At 22.9% G+C, this 13995-nt stretch overlaps 4 protein-coding genes across 4 annotated transcripts; 2 read left to right on the forward strand and 2 right to left on the reverse strand.

Annotated features, from left to right (window-relative positions):
- Positions 1-841: 841 nt before the first annotated feature.
- PVVCY_1003410 (26S proteasome regulatory subunit RPN13, putative) lies at positions 842-3145 on the forward strand (the record flags this gene model as incomplete). Its single annotated transcript, XM_037634470.1, has 11 exons — positions 842-853; positions 1124-1216; positions 1345-1401; positions 1486-1576; positions 1698-1747; positions 1826-1874; positions 2036-2137; positions 2241-2322; positions 2557-2687; positions 2924-2956; positions 3087-3145. 11 exons carry the CDS (start codon positions 842-844, stop codon positions 3143-3145), a joined length of 759 nt encoding a protein of 252 aa, XP_037490566.1.
- Positions 3146-3362: 217 nt separating this feature from the next.
- On the reverse strand, positions 3363-4859 carry PVVCY_1003420 (DnaJ protein, putative; the record flags this gene model as incomplete). The annotated part of the gene is made up of 3 exons (XM_008625787.2): positions 3363-3455; positions 3694-3953; positions 4067-4859. 3 exons carry the CDS (start codon positions 4857-4859, stop codon positions 3363-3365), a joined length of 1146 nt encoding a protein of 381 aa, XP_008624009.2.
- A 1904-nt stretch (positions 4860-6763) lies between these two features.
- PVVCY_1003430 (diphthamide biosynthesis protein 1, putative) lies at positions 6764-8194 on the reverse strand (the record flags this gene model as incomplete). The annotated part of the gene is made up of 1 exon (XM_008625788.1): positions 6764-8194. The coding sequence occupies one exon, from the start codon at positions 8192-8194 to the stop codon at positions 6764-6766; it is 1431 nt and encodes a 476-aa protein (XP_008624010.1).
- Positions 8195-9478: 1284 nt separating this feature from the next.
- Positions 9479-13974, forward strand: PVVCY_1003440 (conserved Plasmodium protein, unknown function; the record flags this gene model as incomplete). The annotated part of the gene is made up of 11 exons (XM_037634471.1): positions 9479-9489; positions 9618-9703; positions 9832-9915; positions 10110-10181; positions 10275-10333; positions 10421-10636; positions 10834-10879; positions 11073-13232; positions 13385-13648; positions 13775-13800; positions 13909-13974. The coding sequence occupies 11 exons, from the start codon at positions 9479-9481 to the stop codon at positions 13972-13974; spliced, it is 3090 nt and encodes a 1029-aa protein (XP_037490567.1).
- Between the last annotated feature and the right edge of the window lie 21 nt (positions 13975-13995).

Genomic DNA, 13995 nt, shown 5'->3' on the forward strand with positions numbered 1-13995 from the left:
ATAGCCATATAGAAAATTATGCATAAATATCTTTTCCATTACTATTTTAATAATTATGTACAGTTCATACATATTGATATGTATGTGTATGTCTGGTGATATTCACATTGTTATTTTACTAGCTATCACAAATATTATTAATTATGTAATTTAAATAAATAAACGTGTGAGTACAGAAATTAACATACGACTAATTCTTTTTTGTACTTGGCATGTATAATCCTATAGCTCTCTCATCAAACTGATTAATTTAAAAAGGAATTACAACTAATATTATAAAAAAAAAAGTTCAAATTAAATAATAGTAAATAAAACAATAACATACATTTATTAATATAAATGGTATATATGTGTACAACTTTAAAATTGGATATACAATTTATTATTGGGCTTTGGAAATGTTGCATAATTATCGGAAAAGAACATCCTCTTAAAAAATAATTTTAAATATAAAAAAAATAAATAATAATATTGAATTTTTATATAATAGTAGCTAGTGTATGTGTATAATTATTTTATCATAAAAGGCTTTTTAAAAAATAAAAAAAAATATGTGCATTTGATTGTTTCATTATAAAGAAAAATTATATATATAAATGTAACAAATTCCAAAGATTTAATTTCTCCATTTATTATTTTTTTTTTTTAGAACATATGTAATATAACTTTCAGTTTTATTATAATTTCACATAGTACCAAATACAAGAAAATTATAAATATTTTAAGTATTATTTAAGTTACATTTTCTATATTCATATTTGAAAATCAAATAAGATTTTTAATAAATATTAAAAAAAAAAAAAAAAAGGGACAAAGGGAAAATTACGAAATATAACCAAAAATGGAATTAGGGGTATGTATTTTTAGCTAGCATATTTATTATGTACATACATATATATATATTTAGTATAAACTAGATATGTACAAGTAATGAATTCCTATACACATTTTATATGGGGAATTGTATGGGGTTATATTTTTACATATTATATATGTCCACATTTTTAATGATATATATTTACTATGATTAATTATTTCGATCGATGGATAGCATATTTAATAACATTTTACCAAATAAGACAGTAATATAAAATTTGACTTAAATATTTTTTTGGCTTGTTAGAAAATATACCTAGAAATAAATGCAGGAAAATGCATATATGATGGAAATATTGTAAAACCGGATAGTAGGAAAGGGAAGTTAGTTCTTTATAAGGTAATAAAAATAGCCATAATTTAGTTTGCATATTTTATTTAACTCTTTTGAACGAGTTACATTTTTTGAGGACCCACAATTTATATTCGATCTATTTTATAATAATTTTGTTTTTTTAAAAAAAATAGATATGTGACAATCTTTACAACTTCCAATGGATTAGTCGAGAAACTAATAAAATAGAGGTAGACAAAAAAGGTGTAATATTATCAGTCAATAAAAATTTTTATGGAGACATTGTATAAATGGTTTTATTTTGCTCGTTTTAGGACAATATAATATTAACAAAAAACATATCATTGGAAAGAGTTCAAGCATGTAAAACCGGAAGGGTTTATTTATTAAGAAACAAATTGAAAGGTTAGAAAAATATGCTAATAATTATACTACACTTTTTATAACCTTTTAAAAGGTCTTCTTTCAAAATACGTGTTTAATGAGTTTTTGTCAAATATATATTTCGTTTTTCATAAATCCTTAGGAGAGGTTTTATTTTATTGGATGCAAGATTCTGATGAGTCAAAGGATGAAGTAAATAAAAAAAAATTATAAATTAAATTTGAATAATATGAAGTGGTGAAATATATTTTCTCTATCTCTTATTATTAGGAATTTGTTGATAAATTTAACTCCATCATAGCAAACGATTTAGGAAGCGGTACGAAAATTTATTCTGATTTTTATTTTGAACATAATTGCATAAGAGGTGGCAAAGGGATGTGGCATTATTGAAACATCTCAATTTAATGCAGTTGTGAAGTTTGAAAATGCATATATATATACATATGGAATTACATTTTTCTGAATATTAAAATACAGATACGGGAGTAAGAAGGAGATATAACAAAAACAATATTCCTGGGTTATCCGATTTAATGTTTTCTCAAGGAGAATATGAAATGAATCCAAATTCAAAAAAAAGTAAAATTAGAAAGAAAAAAAAAATAACAAAAAGTAGACATAAACGATATTTTATGAAATGAATATATAAAAAAATTATATTTTTTGTTTTTTAAAAATTCAGATGTTTCATTTAAAGATTTATTTGTGGGTGAGTACATGTCTAAGTTGTTGGAAATACCAGAAGCTTACGAGGAATTAAAAAAGTTAGTTCTCAAAAAAATGCACACATAATATATAAAAAATGTTTAGCAATTGTCGAATTATTCCAAATATTACATTTAAAAAATAACCATTTAAAAAATAACCATTTAAAAAATATCCATTTAAAAAATATCCATTTAAAAAATATCCATTTAAAAAATAATCATTTAAAAAATACTCATTAAAAAATATTAATTTTATTATCACTTTGCAACATTGTTAATCTACGTTTGCAGACATATGCCTAGTGGATATCAAACTAAATATGATATAGAAAGTTTGATTAATAGTAGAATGTTAAACTCTAATTTGAATTGTCTAGATTTATCTATTCAAACTCAGTTAAATTTTATATTAATATCTTTAAGTAAGCAAAGTTTCATTTAATGTACCAAATGGTATATCCAATGTTGGGAATGCATATAGAATGGTCATATTGTTCATGTCATTTAAAAGGGCAGACTATATAATATGCAAGCAAATGTGTGTGTGTTTTTTTTTTATTTTGCTGGTTATCCATCATAGGTGGATAATGCCACCATTTACATACTACTTATTATTTATTAATTCCTTTTTTTTTCTTTCTTTTCAATTCCGTTTTAGATTTGCCTCCACACGAAGGACCAGTAAACAATCGTAAGAAAAATAAATTAAAAATGCTATTTTAAAATTATATTATTATTTTTTTTTAATAAAAAGTTAATATTATTACATATATAAGTGTGCATATACAACTATACATATTATGCATTGTTAATATAAACAGCACTGGAATATATTGTCGAGGAACTGGAAAAAAAATATAATAAAGAAGATAGTAATTAAGCCATGTATATATGCGTACATATGCAAATATTTGTATATCCCAGAATTCATAATTTAAAACAAAAACATTATATCTTCTTTTCTTTATTTTAAAATGAATGAAAGTCACGGTAAAAAATTGAGGAGAAGATTGGAAAAATATAAAAGTAGAGAAATTGTAAAATGAATAAAAAGAAATATAAAATAAGTAAGACAAATAACAATTATTAATAAAATATTATTTTGATAATAAATGTGAGACTATCCCAATAATATAAAGAATGGCAGAAAAAATGACACCCTTGTTAGCATTCCCTTCCTCAATATTTTTCTGCAATGTGAAAAATTTGGAAATTTTTGAAAAATGTATAACTATTATAAAAAACAGACATAGGCACAAAATATGCATTTATAGCAAAACAAATTTGGATAAAAAGCAAAATCTTATACAAAGTGTACATGCTTTTACTACCCATGTTTACTATGTTATATATATATATATATATATATATATATATATATTTTTTTTTCAACACGTTTAAAGACATATTTTCTTAAATTATTGTTACCTCTTTTTCATTTTTCGCAAGGATATTTGAAACATACAAATGAGACCAATCAAATCGACGGCATAATTCTTTTTTTGGAATTTGTAAGTCGATATCTTCTTCATTTGTTTCTACAATAGGATGTAACAATTGATAAAATATATCATCTTTATCACATTTTTTATCATGAATTTGGTTAACTTTTAATTCTTGAACATTCTCTATATATGTATGTTCTTCTTTTGGTCTCCATGAAAAATTACTATGTCGGTCTACTTTACCTGTATGTTCATAAAAAAAAGAAAAAAAAATATGACCATGCAAGGAAAATTATAAAATGTGTGTGTGCAAAAATATGTTTAATTGAATGAGAAAATGGAAAAAAAAAACTTACCGTCAATGAGTTTAGCACAAAAAAGAACAGCATCATTGTAATTTTTAAGTACTTTAATATTTTTTTCAAAAATATATTCACAAAATGTTACTGCATATGTATTCATATCTTCCTCGATCAAATAAAGATCTATAAATAATATGACATTCATAAATAAAGGAACAAGTGATTTTATTGCTTTAATTCTTTCAAAAGGAGTAAAGCGATTAAAGATTGGCCAAAAGGCTAGAAATTCTGTGCTTTCACTACTAAATCTAAGTATTAATTCTAAACAAAAATTTAATGTTATATATAAACAAATTAAAATTCGATATTGTTCATTATCCTTTCCATATGAATATAAGAAACCAAATATAAATGAAATAGCAAACTGAAAAATTGCTATAATTATTATTTCGACATAAAAAAAGCTTGTTATTTCACTACCCTGAAAATCTCCAAATCGATCATAATTATATTTTTTTTTGTCATTAGATAATATTTCATATGCTTCTCTTATTTTAGTAAACTTATCAAATGCGTCTGGTTCTTTACTTTTATCAGGATGGTATATACGTGATAATTTTCGAAAAGATTGTCGTATTTCTGTTTTGGTTGCATATGTACTTACATTTAAAATTTCATAAGCATTTTGTTCTGTTTTTTGAAGTTCATATATAGCTACAGAAAATAGTATAAATAAAGCTATGAATACACCATATTCTCTTTTTCCTTTATTCCAAGGTCGATTGGGTCCGATAAGCCATTTTGTTAATGGTGCAATAATTATCATATAAATAATCATATCCTCCATTTTGTCCTATTTGTTTATTATATTAATTAGTTTGATAATTATTATTGGTTCTTTTTTTTATTTTTTGAAATTTTTATTACTCGATATGAATATATAGATATACAAATGTGGACATAAAAGAAAATTATGTTTAAGTATATAATAAAAGAAGACAACTTGATTTTTGAAAATAAATTTAAATTCTTTTTTGGGGCTTCATTGCATTATTTGTATAAATATATATCTACCATATGTGCGTACTATACATGCAGATATATATTTGCAAACATATTATCTTCAAGATCATGAGATACTTTCGAGCTTGCTCGGCTATTTACGCAAGTATTCCCCAATACATTTATTAAATTTACAAATAAATATATATGGGCATTTATGAAAATATGGCATTATATCTATACACACATATGCATGCTACCATTTCGGTATACCAAGATAAATGCCTTACATATATACCCCCTATTTTCAAAAAATATGATATGATAATTTTATATATGCAACATATACGCATATATCTATTTATTCATGTAAGCAGATATATGTATATGTGGTGCCAAATAATATAACTAGGTATTATTTGATTAATATATGCATACTCTAAAAAGTATTTTTTTAAAATATAAACAACGCAATATAAAAGTAAATATATTTATACATGCGCATATATTATGTACATATATATTAGTAAAGTATTAGTAACATTTCAGATTTAATATATTATTATAAAGCCAAAAAAAATATTAACAAAAACCAGTGTTAGTTTAAAAACACATTTTTATATTTTTCTTCTTCGGCTTTCTTTATTTTGTGTTTTCCTTCTGTTCTTTTATTTACTTAATTTTACTTGAATTCAATAAAAAGTTCAAGAGAAGGAAATTTACATAAACATGTTTTTTTGTTTGAAAAATAATTATAATGATATAAAATATTATCTTACAAAACCCTATAAATTAATGTTACATTTTTTTATCTTTAAAATTGTATTTTTCAGTGTAACATTAAAAAAATTGTTTAAAAAAAAGGTGAAAAAAAATAGTGAGGGTCACGAAATATTTATATTGAAAATATATGTGCAGTATACACTACAAGTAATAGTGATATATTAAAATATGTAAAAATACATAAAAAAAAAAAATAATAATTACAATAAATAGAAAGTGAAAGAATATGAACAAATAAAACAACAATATAATTATAACAATCATAATATTAAAATGAATAATATTTATATGTACAAATGGCTATATATTGTTTTTGTTTTTATTAAGGTCAACAAAAATTATATATCATACACCATTATGATCAAAGCCTAAAACTGATTGATAATAGGAAAATTTATATGCTATAATAAGTTAAGCAAATAAATAAAGGAAAACAAAAGAAAGCGTTAAACCTTAATGATAGGGAGAAAATATCATACCCTAATTACACAAATTTGAACAAAATAAAAAAGGAACATTTTTCATTTCAATAATTTGTTCTGTTTAAACAATATATAAGGGAATGCTTTAATAGGTGTTTTTTCGTATGCTGACTCTTTTCATTTTAAGGCAACCTTAGAATAATATTTTGTGTGTTGGTAATTATTATATTGGTCTATATTTTTAAGCATTGAGAAAGAATAGTTAGTTTTTTTCTTTATAATTATAAAAGTTTGCATATGCAAAATCATAATATAACAAAAGACTGCAATTATGGGATAGTACACATATAAGATCATGTATACACCCCTCCCAAAAAATAAACAAATAAATAAAATTATTACTTAAAAAAAATTATGATAAAATATGTTCAAATAAAATTTTCAACATATCATTACATAGTATTTATGAAGAAACAAAAGTATATTAAACATAAAATGCAGCATTTTTTGTTCTTTCCAACAATTTTCATAGCATATAGGCCCATTAATAATGAATGCTAATTTTTGATTTTTTCATTTGAATTCGTCGTTTTATAATTTCTTTTATTGGTAAGTTTTTTTCATTTATATCACCTAAACCTGCATTATAATTTGTCCATAAATTTCCAACCTTGGAATAATAATCCATGGGATAAATTTCTCTATATTTTATTGAATTTAATAAAACATATGCTTCATAAACATTTAATAAAGGTTTTATATTATAATTTCCCCAATCTATTGATAATCTTGGGCATCCTATTTGTACAAATACATCAACATTTTTTATTAATTCTAATTTTTGATTAAATATTTCAGACAATAATAAAATAAAGTATAATATATTTTTTTCTTTAATTATGTTGATAAGATTTTTCAAAATATTAACATTTCCTTGTCTACCTAATGTACTTAATATTATGCACACACTTTTACAATTTTTTGATTTATTTATTTCATTTTTTCGTATATTATAAAAAAGCTTATAATCATATTTTTCTTCTGATAAAATTTTATCAAAAGGGTTGTAACGAAAAAAAGTAAAATCGGGGTTATGTATCATTAAACTTTCTAAATGAAATCTACCATCAGCTATAAAAACTATTTTAACATTATTATTTTTTTTTAAAAAAATTCTGCACATGTTAATAATATATAACTCATTTTCTTGTTCAATGTTGACTGTAATTGGCTTTAATTCTGTTGAGGTTGATAAATCTCCTGAATGTTCATAATTTTGTGTGTCATTTTTTTGTTTATTTTCCTCTTTTTTTATGACTTGTTCATATAAAAATTTATACAAATTTGGTGATGTGCAGCCCAATACCTCTCCTTTCGTTAAGGGCAATACTTGAGGTATTGGCAAAAAGGTATCAAAATAATTTTCATTTTTTAATATATTATGTACGCTATGTACAACACAAGAAAATTGTATTGTTCCAAGTAGCAATACAATATCCGTTTTTTTAAAGTTTTTTTTAATTGTTTCAACTAAATGAGTAGAGCTTAATTTTATATCGACAAAAACATAAATACACCTAATTTTTGTTACAGTTAAAGGTACCAAACAAGAATGTCCATAATGTATAATTAAATCACATTTAAGTTTATCACTAGTAAAATCATCAATACAACACCCACCATATGTGACATCCCCTAATATTATTACTTCTTCAACACAATCACAAAAAAAATAAAATATTTCAGAAAGATATAACCCCCATACTAATAAACCTTCAGGTAATTGCAACGCAATATTTTTATATTTTTCTCGTAATATTATATCTATACATTTATAAACTTCAAAATTATAATTTTCAGGAAATGCTTTTTTTATAGCTTTTTCTAATAATTCATTATTTAAAATATATTTCGGAATAGAACAATGGACTTTTTTCTCCTCACTTTTAGGGGCTCTTAGACTTATTTCATTCATTTTTAATTCCTGATAAAATATGACAGTGGAATTTATTTAATGGCGTTTTTCAATTTTGATTATTTCGTAGGAATGGTTTATCTTCTATAAATCCATATAAACTTGATTTGTTTTATTTAATTTTCCCCTTAAAATTTAACAATTTCAGCATTTGATACTTTGTTTTTTTTTTACCGAAGAGGTATATAAAAATAAGTAAACAAATTTGATAACTTTTTAAGGAACTTTTTTTTTAATAAATTTATTCTATCATTTTGTTGTTGGTTATGTATAATATAAACTAAATTTGATAAAAGAATGTTTTACTATAATACTAAAAAAATATTACAAATTCATATGCATAGTTATGACTCCTATATATGATGATATATAAATTGATGTTATTTATGTATACATATATTTAGGAAAAAATCAGAATTTCCATTTTCCATTTATCAATTTGTTTGAAAATTTTTTTTATATAATTTTTTAAGTAGTTTATTTATTTGTAAATTATTTTTTTTTACATTTTAGTATGTATTTATATGTATATGGAAAATTTGTATGGTTTATTTTTATTTTATTTTTTTTCTTAGCCTGTTCATGTATAAGTTTCATATATGGGAGGGTCCCCATTCTACATTTTTGGGTTTTACCCTATATATACCCCCCATTATTTATAGTAATAATATATTTTATTTTTTTCCAATTTTATAATTTGTTTTTGCTTTTGTTCTTGTTCTTATTTGTTTTATTTTATTTTAATTTTTTTCGGTTGTAATATTATTTAATTTAAATAAATTATGTAGAAACTTGTTCTTAAGCATAGATGAAAAGGTTGTAAAATTTGTTAGTGCACATTTTGAAAAAAAATCGAAGAAATAAAAATTGTTATTGCTATTACTATGGTTGTCATTGTAATTAATTTATGTGTATATATTTTTTAGTAACTAAAAAAAAATTATAGAAATATATAAAAGCATACAAAATAAAAAATCATAAAATAATTCACAGTTGTGATTAAGTTAATAATGTTAATTATTTTTTAGAGGTCTCTTTAGAATGACTCAAATCAAATTAATTTTTTTACAACTATATATAATTATATTATGTGTGTAATTGTATAAAGAACTTAAATGGGTGTATATTAAAATAAACAATTTTTTTCTATTTTTTTTAATTACAACCAATTTTATAAAAAAGGAGAGAAAAAAAAAATATAACTTACTAATAATAATTTTCAATGGCATTCACACCTATACAAACAATTATATTTTAGTCATTTAAATTTTTGTAAACATATAAATGGAAAATAGGTATTGCTTTATTTCTCTATAAAAATTCAATGATAGACTATAACATTAAAATATGTTCTTATGCATAAAAAAAATAAATATACATATATATATACACATTTATAATTTTTTCCCCCTTCACAAAGTAGAGAATTATCGTTTGAGAAACACCAACTAATTAATAAGCCCCCATGTTGTAACCAGAATGGAGAAAAGAAATATTTATTAGCAAATGGTTAGTGCATATTAAAATATTATCATAAAATAGTTTATAGTTATGTATGTATGTATGAATATACATAGACAATTTATAATAGTAGTTGTCCGTTTTTTGGCCATATATTTTCTTTTATTTTTTCAAAGAACCTAATGACAGTAAAAACGGGGATATTTTTTCAGACTGCCTCAAAGTTGCTGAGGATATAAAAAAAAAAATAATATCTGAACGTAAAACAAAAATGAACAATAAAATTGTTGAGAAATTTGAATTTCATTATGAAAATATGTTATAGTGTATGTGTGTGAACATGTCAGGGAGTATTGTTTTTTCCCCAAAATATGTAGCGGTTATATATTCACTTAATTTATATTATAAAATTATATAGAACCTCATTATTTTTTACTTTACAAAATTCTTACAGAGTTTGATGCAATTATTTTTCTCTATTCAAAAATATTAAAAGAAAATAAAAGAAAAAAATGCGCATCCAAAGGTTTGATCATAAAAAAAATACTAAACATTTTGATGTCTAACAAATTTTATACCCCCTAATTAGATAAATCATTATTAATTATTTTTTTTTTAGAAATCGATGAAAAAGTAGAAGAAGCAATTAATACAGCCCTTGAGATATATTCATTAATTGTAATGACTTAAATGTGTAAACTCTTTTCTTCTTATTTTTTTTTTGTTATATATTTTTATATGTCTGTTTTATTTTTTTGTTTTCAGGAGGGCAATAATGAGAAAACGAAAAAAATATATTTAAAAAAAATATCATCGATTTGTGATATATTATACAATTTATTAGTTGAATATACTAAGAATGATAATAGTGAACAACTAAAGGATGAGATAAAAAATCATGAGCCTGATCAAAAAGAAGAAACTTTAAAAGATAGTTGCAAAGAAGAGAGTGGGAGCGTCACTCCCGAAAATTTGGAACAGGTATGAAAGAAACATTTATCAATATTTAGTAAGATTTAGCAATGTTTAGCAATATTTAGCAACGTTTAGCAGCATTTATGGCTTCTAAACATGGAATAGTAAAATGTCCACATATATATGAATGTATAAAATATTTTCATTTTATTAACATACACATATTTACATTATTTCATTTTTCTATTTAAAAATTTCTAAAGATTTCAGAGGAAGATAAATCCAAAAGCAAGACAGAAAAAAACAATGGTAATAAATATTTTCAAAATCGAAAAGGTGTTATGTTTTCTACCTATTTAGAAATATGCATATGTACATAGTCATATTTGTGGGCTTGTTGATAATTACTAATTGTTCTTAAAATGTTTCTATATATATGTTGTATCTTCTTTGATGAGTTTTCACTATTTTTTTTTCAAATTGCTTGGGTTATATTCTATAGGTAAGATGAAAGAAAGGAATAAGGTAGATGGGGTAGAAGAAATAAACAAAATTATGTCACCTTTATGTAATAATATTAAAAAAGAGAGAAAAAAAAAGGAATACTTATATAGTGATTTTTCACGACGCACCAATTTATTATGTCTATATGGTGCAAGTGAATTAAATGAAAAATATATTTACAATCCTTATAAAAAAATGAAAAGTTTTAAATTTTACAAAAATATTGATAAAAATTTAAGAATAAATAAAAGAAATGAACTAATTGAAAGGTTTGAAAATATTATGAAAAATAAAGAGAAAATTATAACGTCTCAATCTGAAAAAAAGATAAATAAACCTATCGATTTAAAAAAATTATTATTAAAAAGTAGAAAGAGTGTTACTAAATTTGAGTTGGACAAATATGGGGATATAAAAACTGTTACTGAATTTTTTCAAAAATATCAAGACAAAAAAAATATTATAACTTATGATGGATATGATAACAACTTTTTGATAAATAAAAAATTATCAAATATAGATGAATTAAAAAAGGGAAAAAAAACATTATCAGAAAAATTTGGGGTCTATACTATGCAACGAAATAAAACTGACTGCTCAACTTTTAGTACTAACATATGTACAAATGAAAATGAAAAAATTGAAATAATTGAAAGTACTACTCAAGATAGTAGTGAGAATGGAGAATATGTTTATCCCGAAAAAGATAGACACAAAGACAATTTAGATTTTTATATGCAATATATGAATGACATTAAATTTGTTAATTATTATGATGAAGATGAAATAATTATGCATATACTCAAAGAGAGTGAGCAAAAAAAAAATAAAAACAAAACTAAATTGGATAGTTCAAATAATAAAATATTACAACATAATCATGTACCTTCACGTAAATATGGTGGGGGAGTATATGAAGATTCAAACAAAAATAAATTAAATTATTCTTTCCAAAAAAATGTAGATATCGACTCAGAATTTGATATGAATAAATATGAGGTATTAAGTAGGATATATAATTTGAATAAAAACAAAAAAGATTCCATAATAAAATTAGACGAAGAAAAATATCCTCCAAAAAATAATGCATTACAAAATAATGAAAACAAACAAATGGATCATATAAAAATGTTAAGACCAATTTATAATGACAAAAATAAATGCTATCAAAAAATATGTGAATGTGGAACGAACCAAATTTCTAGTATCTTCCTCTTAAACTGCATTGAGAAAAAAGCCGAGGAAAATGAGGAAAAACCCGAGGAAAAGGCTGAGGAAAATTTAGAGCCCATCTCAGTACATAAAAGAATGATAAAGAAGAAAACAGAACCCATTTTGGAAAAAATAAAATATCAACTGTCCCAATCAGTTCAGTTAGAATCGAAAATAAAACCTGAAGATGATGACAAGATTAGTGATTCTGCCAATTTAGAGCCAGATTTAAAGTCTCAAGGTGGTGACGAGATTAATGAGTCGATCAATTTTGAGTCAAGAATGAAACGTGAAGATGATAATAAAATTAAGATCGAAGAAAAAGAAACAAAGATAAATTGTGAGAGGATGACTTTAGCGGATAAAGATAAACAAACATATTCAATAAGTAAAATAGCATCTATAATTAGCAAAATAAATAAATCAAAGAGCTCGATTTACAATGAAAATGAATCAAATGAAAATGAAACAAATAGAAAAATTGAAGGTTTTATTTTTAATGAAAATTTAAAAGATATAACAATTAAATCGTATAGTATAAATAATAAGAGTTCTAAAAATTGCATAAAATATATTCCAAATCAACAAAAAAATCGATTAAACGATAATAAAATTAGAGATGAAAATAATGAGGAAGATCAAACAGATTTAGTTTTATCAAAGAATGGAACAGATCAAACTTCTAAAGAAGAAGGAGAAAAAAGTAGTGGAAAAAATAAGATAAGTTCATTATCGAATAGTTTAACTGATGATATGAATGAAAATACTTTAACAGATTTAAGTGATTTTATGAAAAGGGAAAGTTCAAATAATGAAGATAACATTAATGAGTCTCTTAGTAGTATGGAAAAAAATTCGAGGGATTTACAAGTTGAAAATGATAATGGATCGTACATAGACAACTATCTAAAAAGTGGATTTTTCTCGAATGTCCATATAATGCTATGTAAAAATTAAAAAATAATATACATGCCATAATATGTGCATTTCTTCAATTATGGTGACAGTATATAGGGTGTGAAGTTATTTTGTTTGTATTTATGATAAGACATAAAGATTTAGTTGAATTATAATTTTAATATTTTTTATAATTTTTAGCGGATACAAATATTATTACCAGGAAATGTAAAATATTTTATGATAGTAAAACAAAAAAATTAGGAATAATGAGAGATAAAAAGGTATTCAAAATTGATGTAAGTAAATTAATGATACAAGAAATACCAAGTTTGGAACCTGACTTAGCAATAATAAAAATAATATTTCCTCAAAATAGTAATAAATTATTAATTGTGGAATCAAATGATTTTTTGGGTTTACAAGCACTTGGTGATAAAATTGGATGGAACCCAGACAATAATGGTAATTCGAAAAATGAAATCATGTTTTTCAAACTATCCATACTTATATAATAACCTTGTTATTACTTACATTTCAATCCTTTTCGACATATTTATTTCTTTTTAATAATTCCTTATATTTTTTTAGATCAAAATGGACTAAAAAATAAAAGGGTAATAAATACAGTCTTTAATTTAGCATTAAGAGAAAAAAGGGAGAAATATTAAGTGTGTATATATTTTTATTTTTTTATTTTTACTTTTTTATGTTTACTTTTATAGAAAGACCAAGAGGGTAACACAGAAGGGATGGATTACAAATTAAACAATCTCAGTAATAAAATTTAGAAAAATATATCTCTCCATTTA

This window comes from Plasmodium vinckei (genome assembly GCF_900681995.1).
Source record: "Plasmodium vinckei vinckei genome assembly, chromosome: PVVCY_10".
In the NCBI taxonomy this organism is placed as follows: domain Eukaryota; phylum Apicomplexa; class Aconoidasida; order Haemosporida; family Plasmodiidae; genus Plasmodium; species Plasmodium vinckei.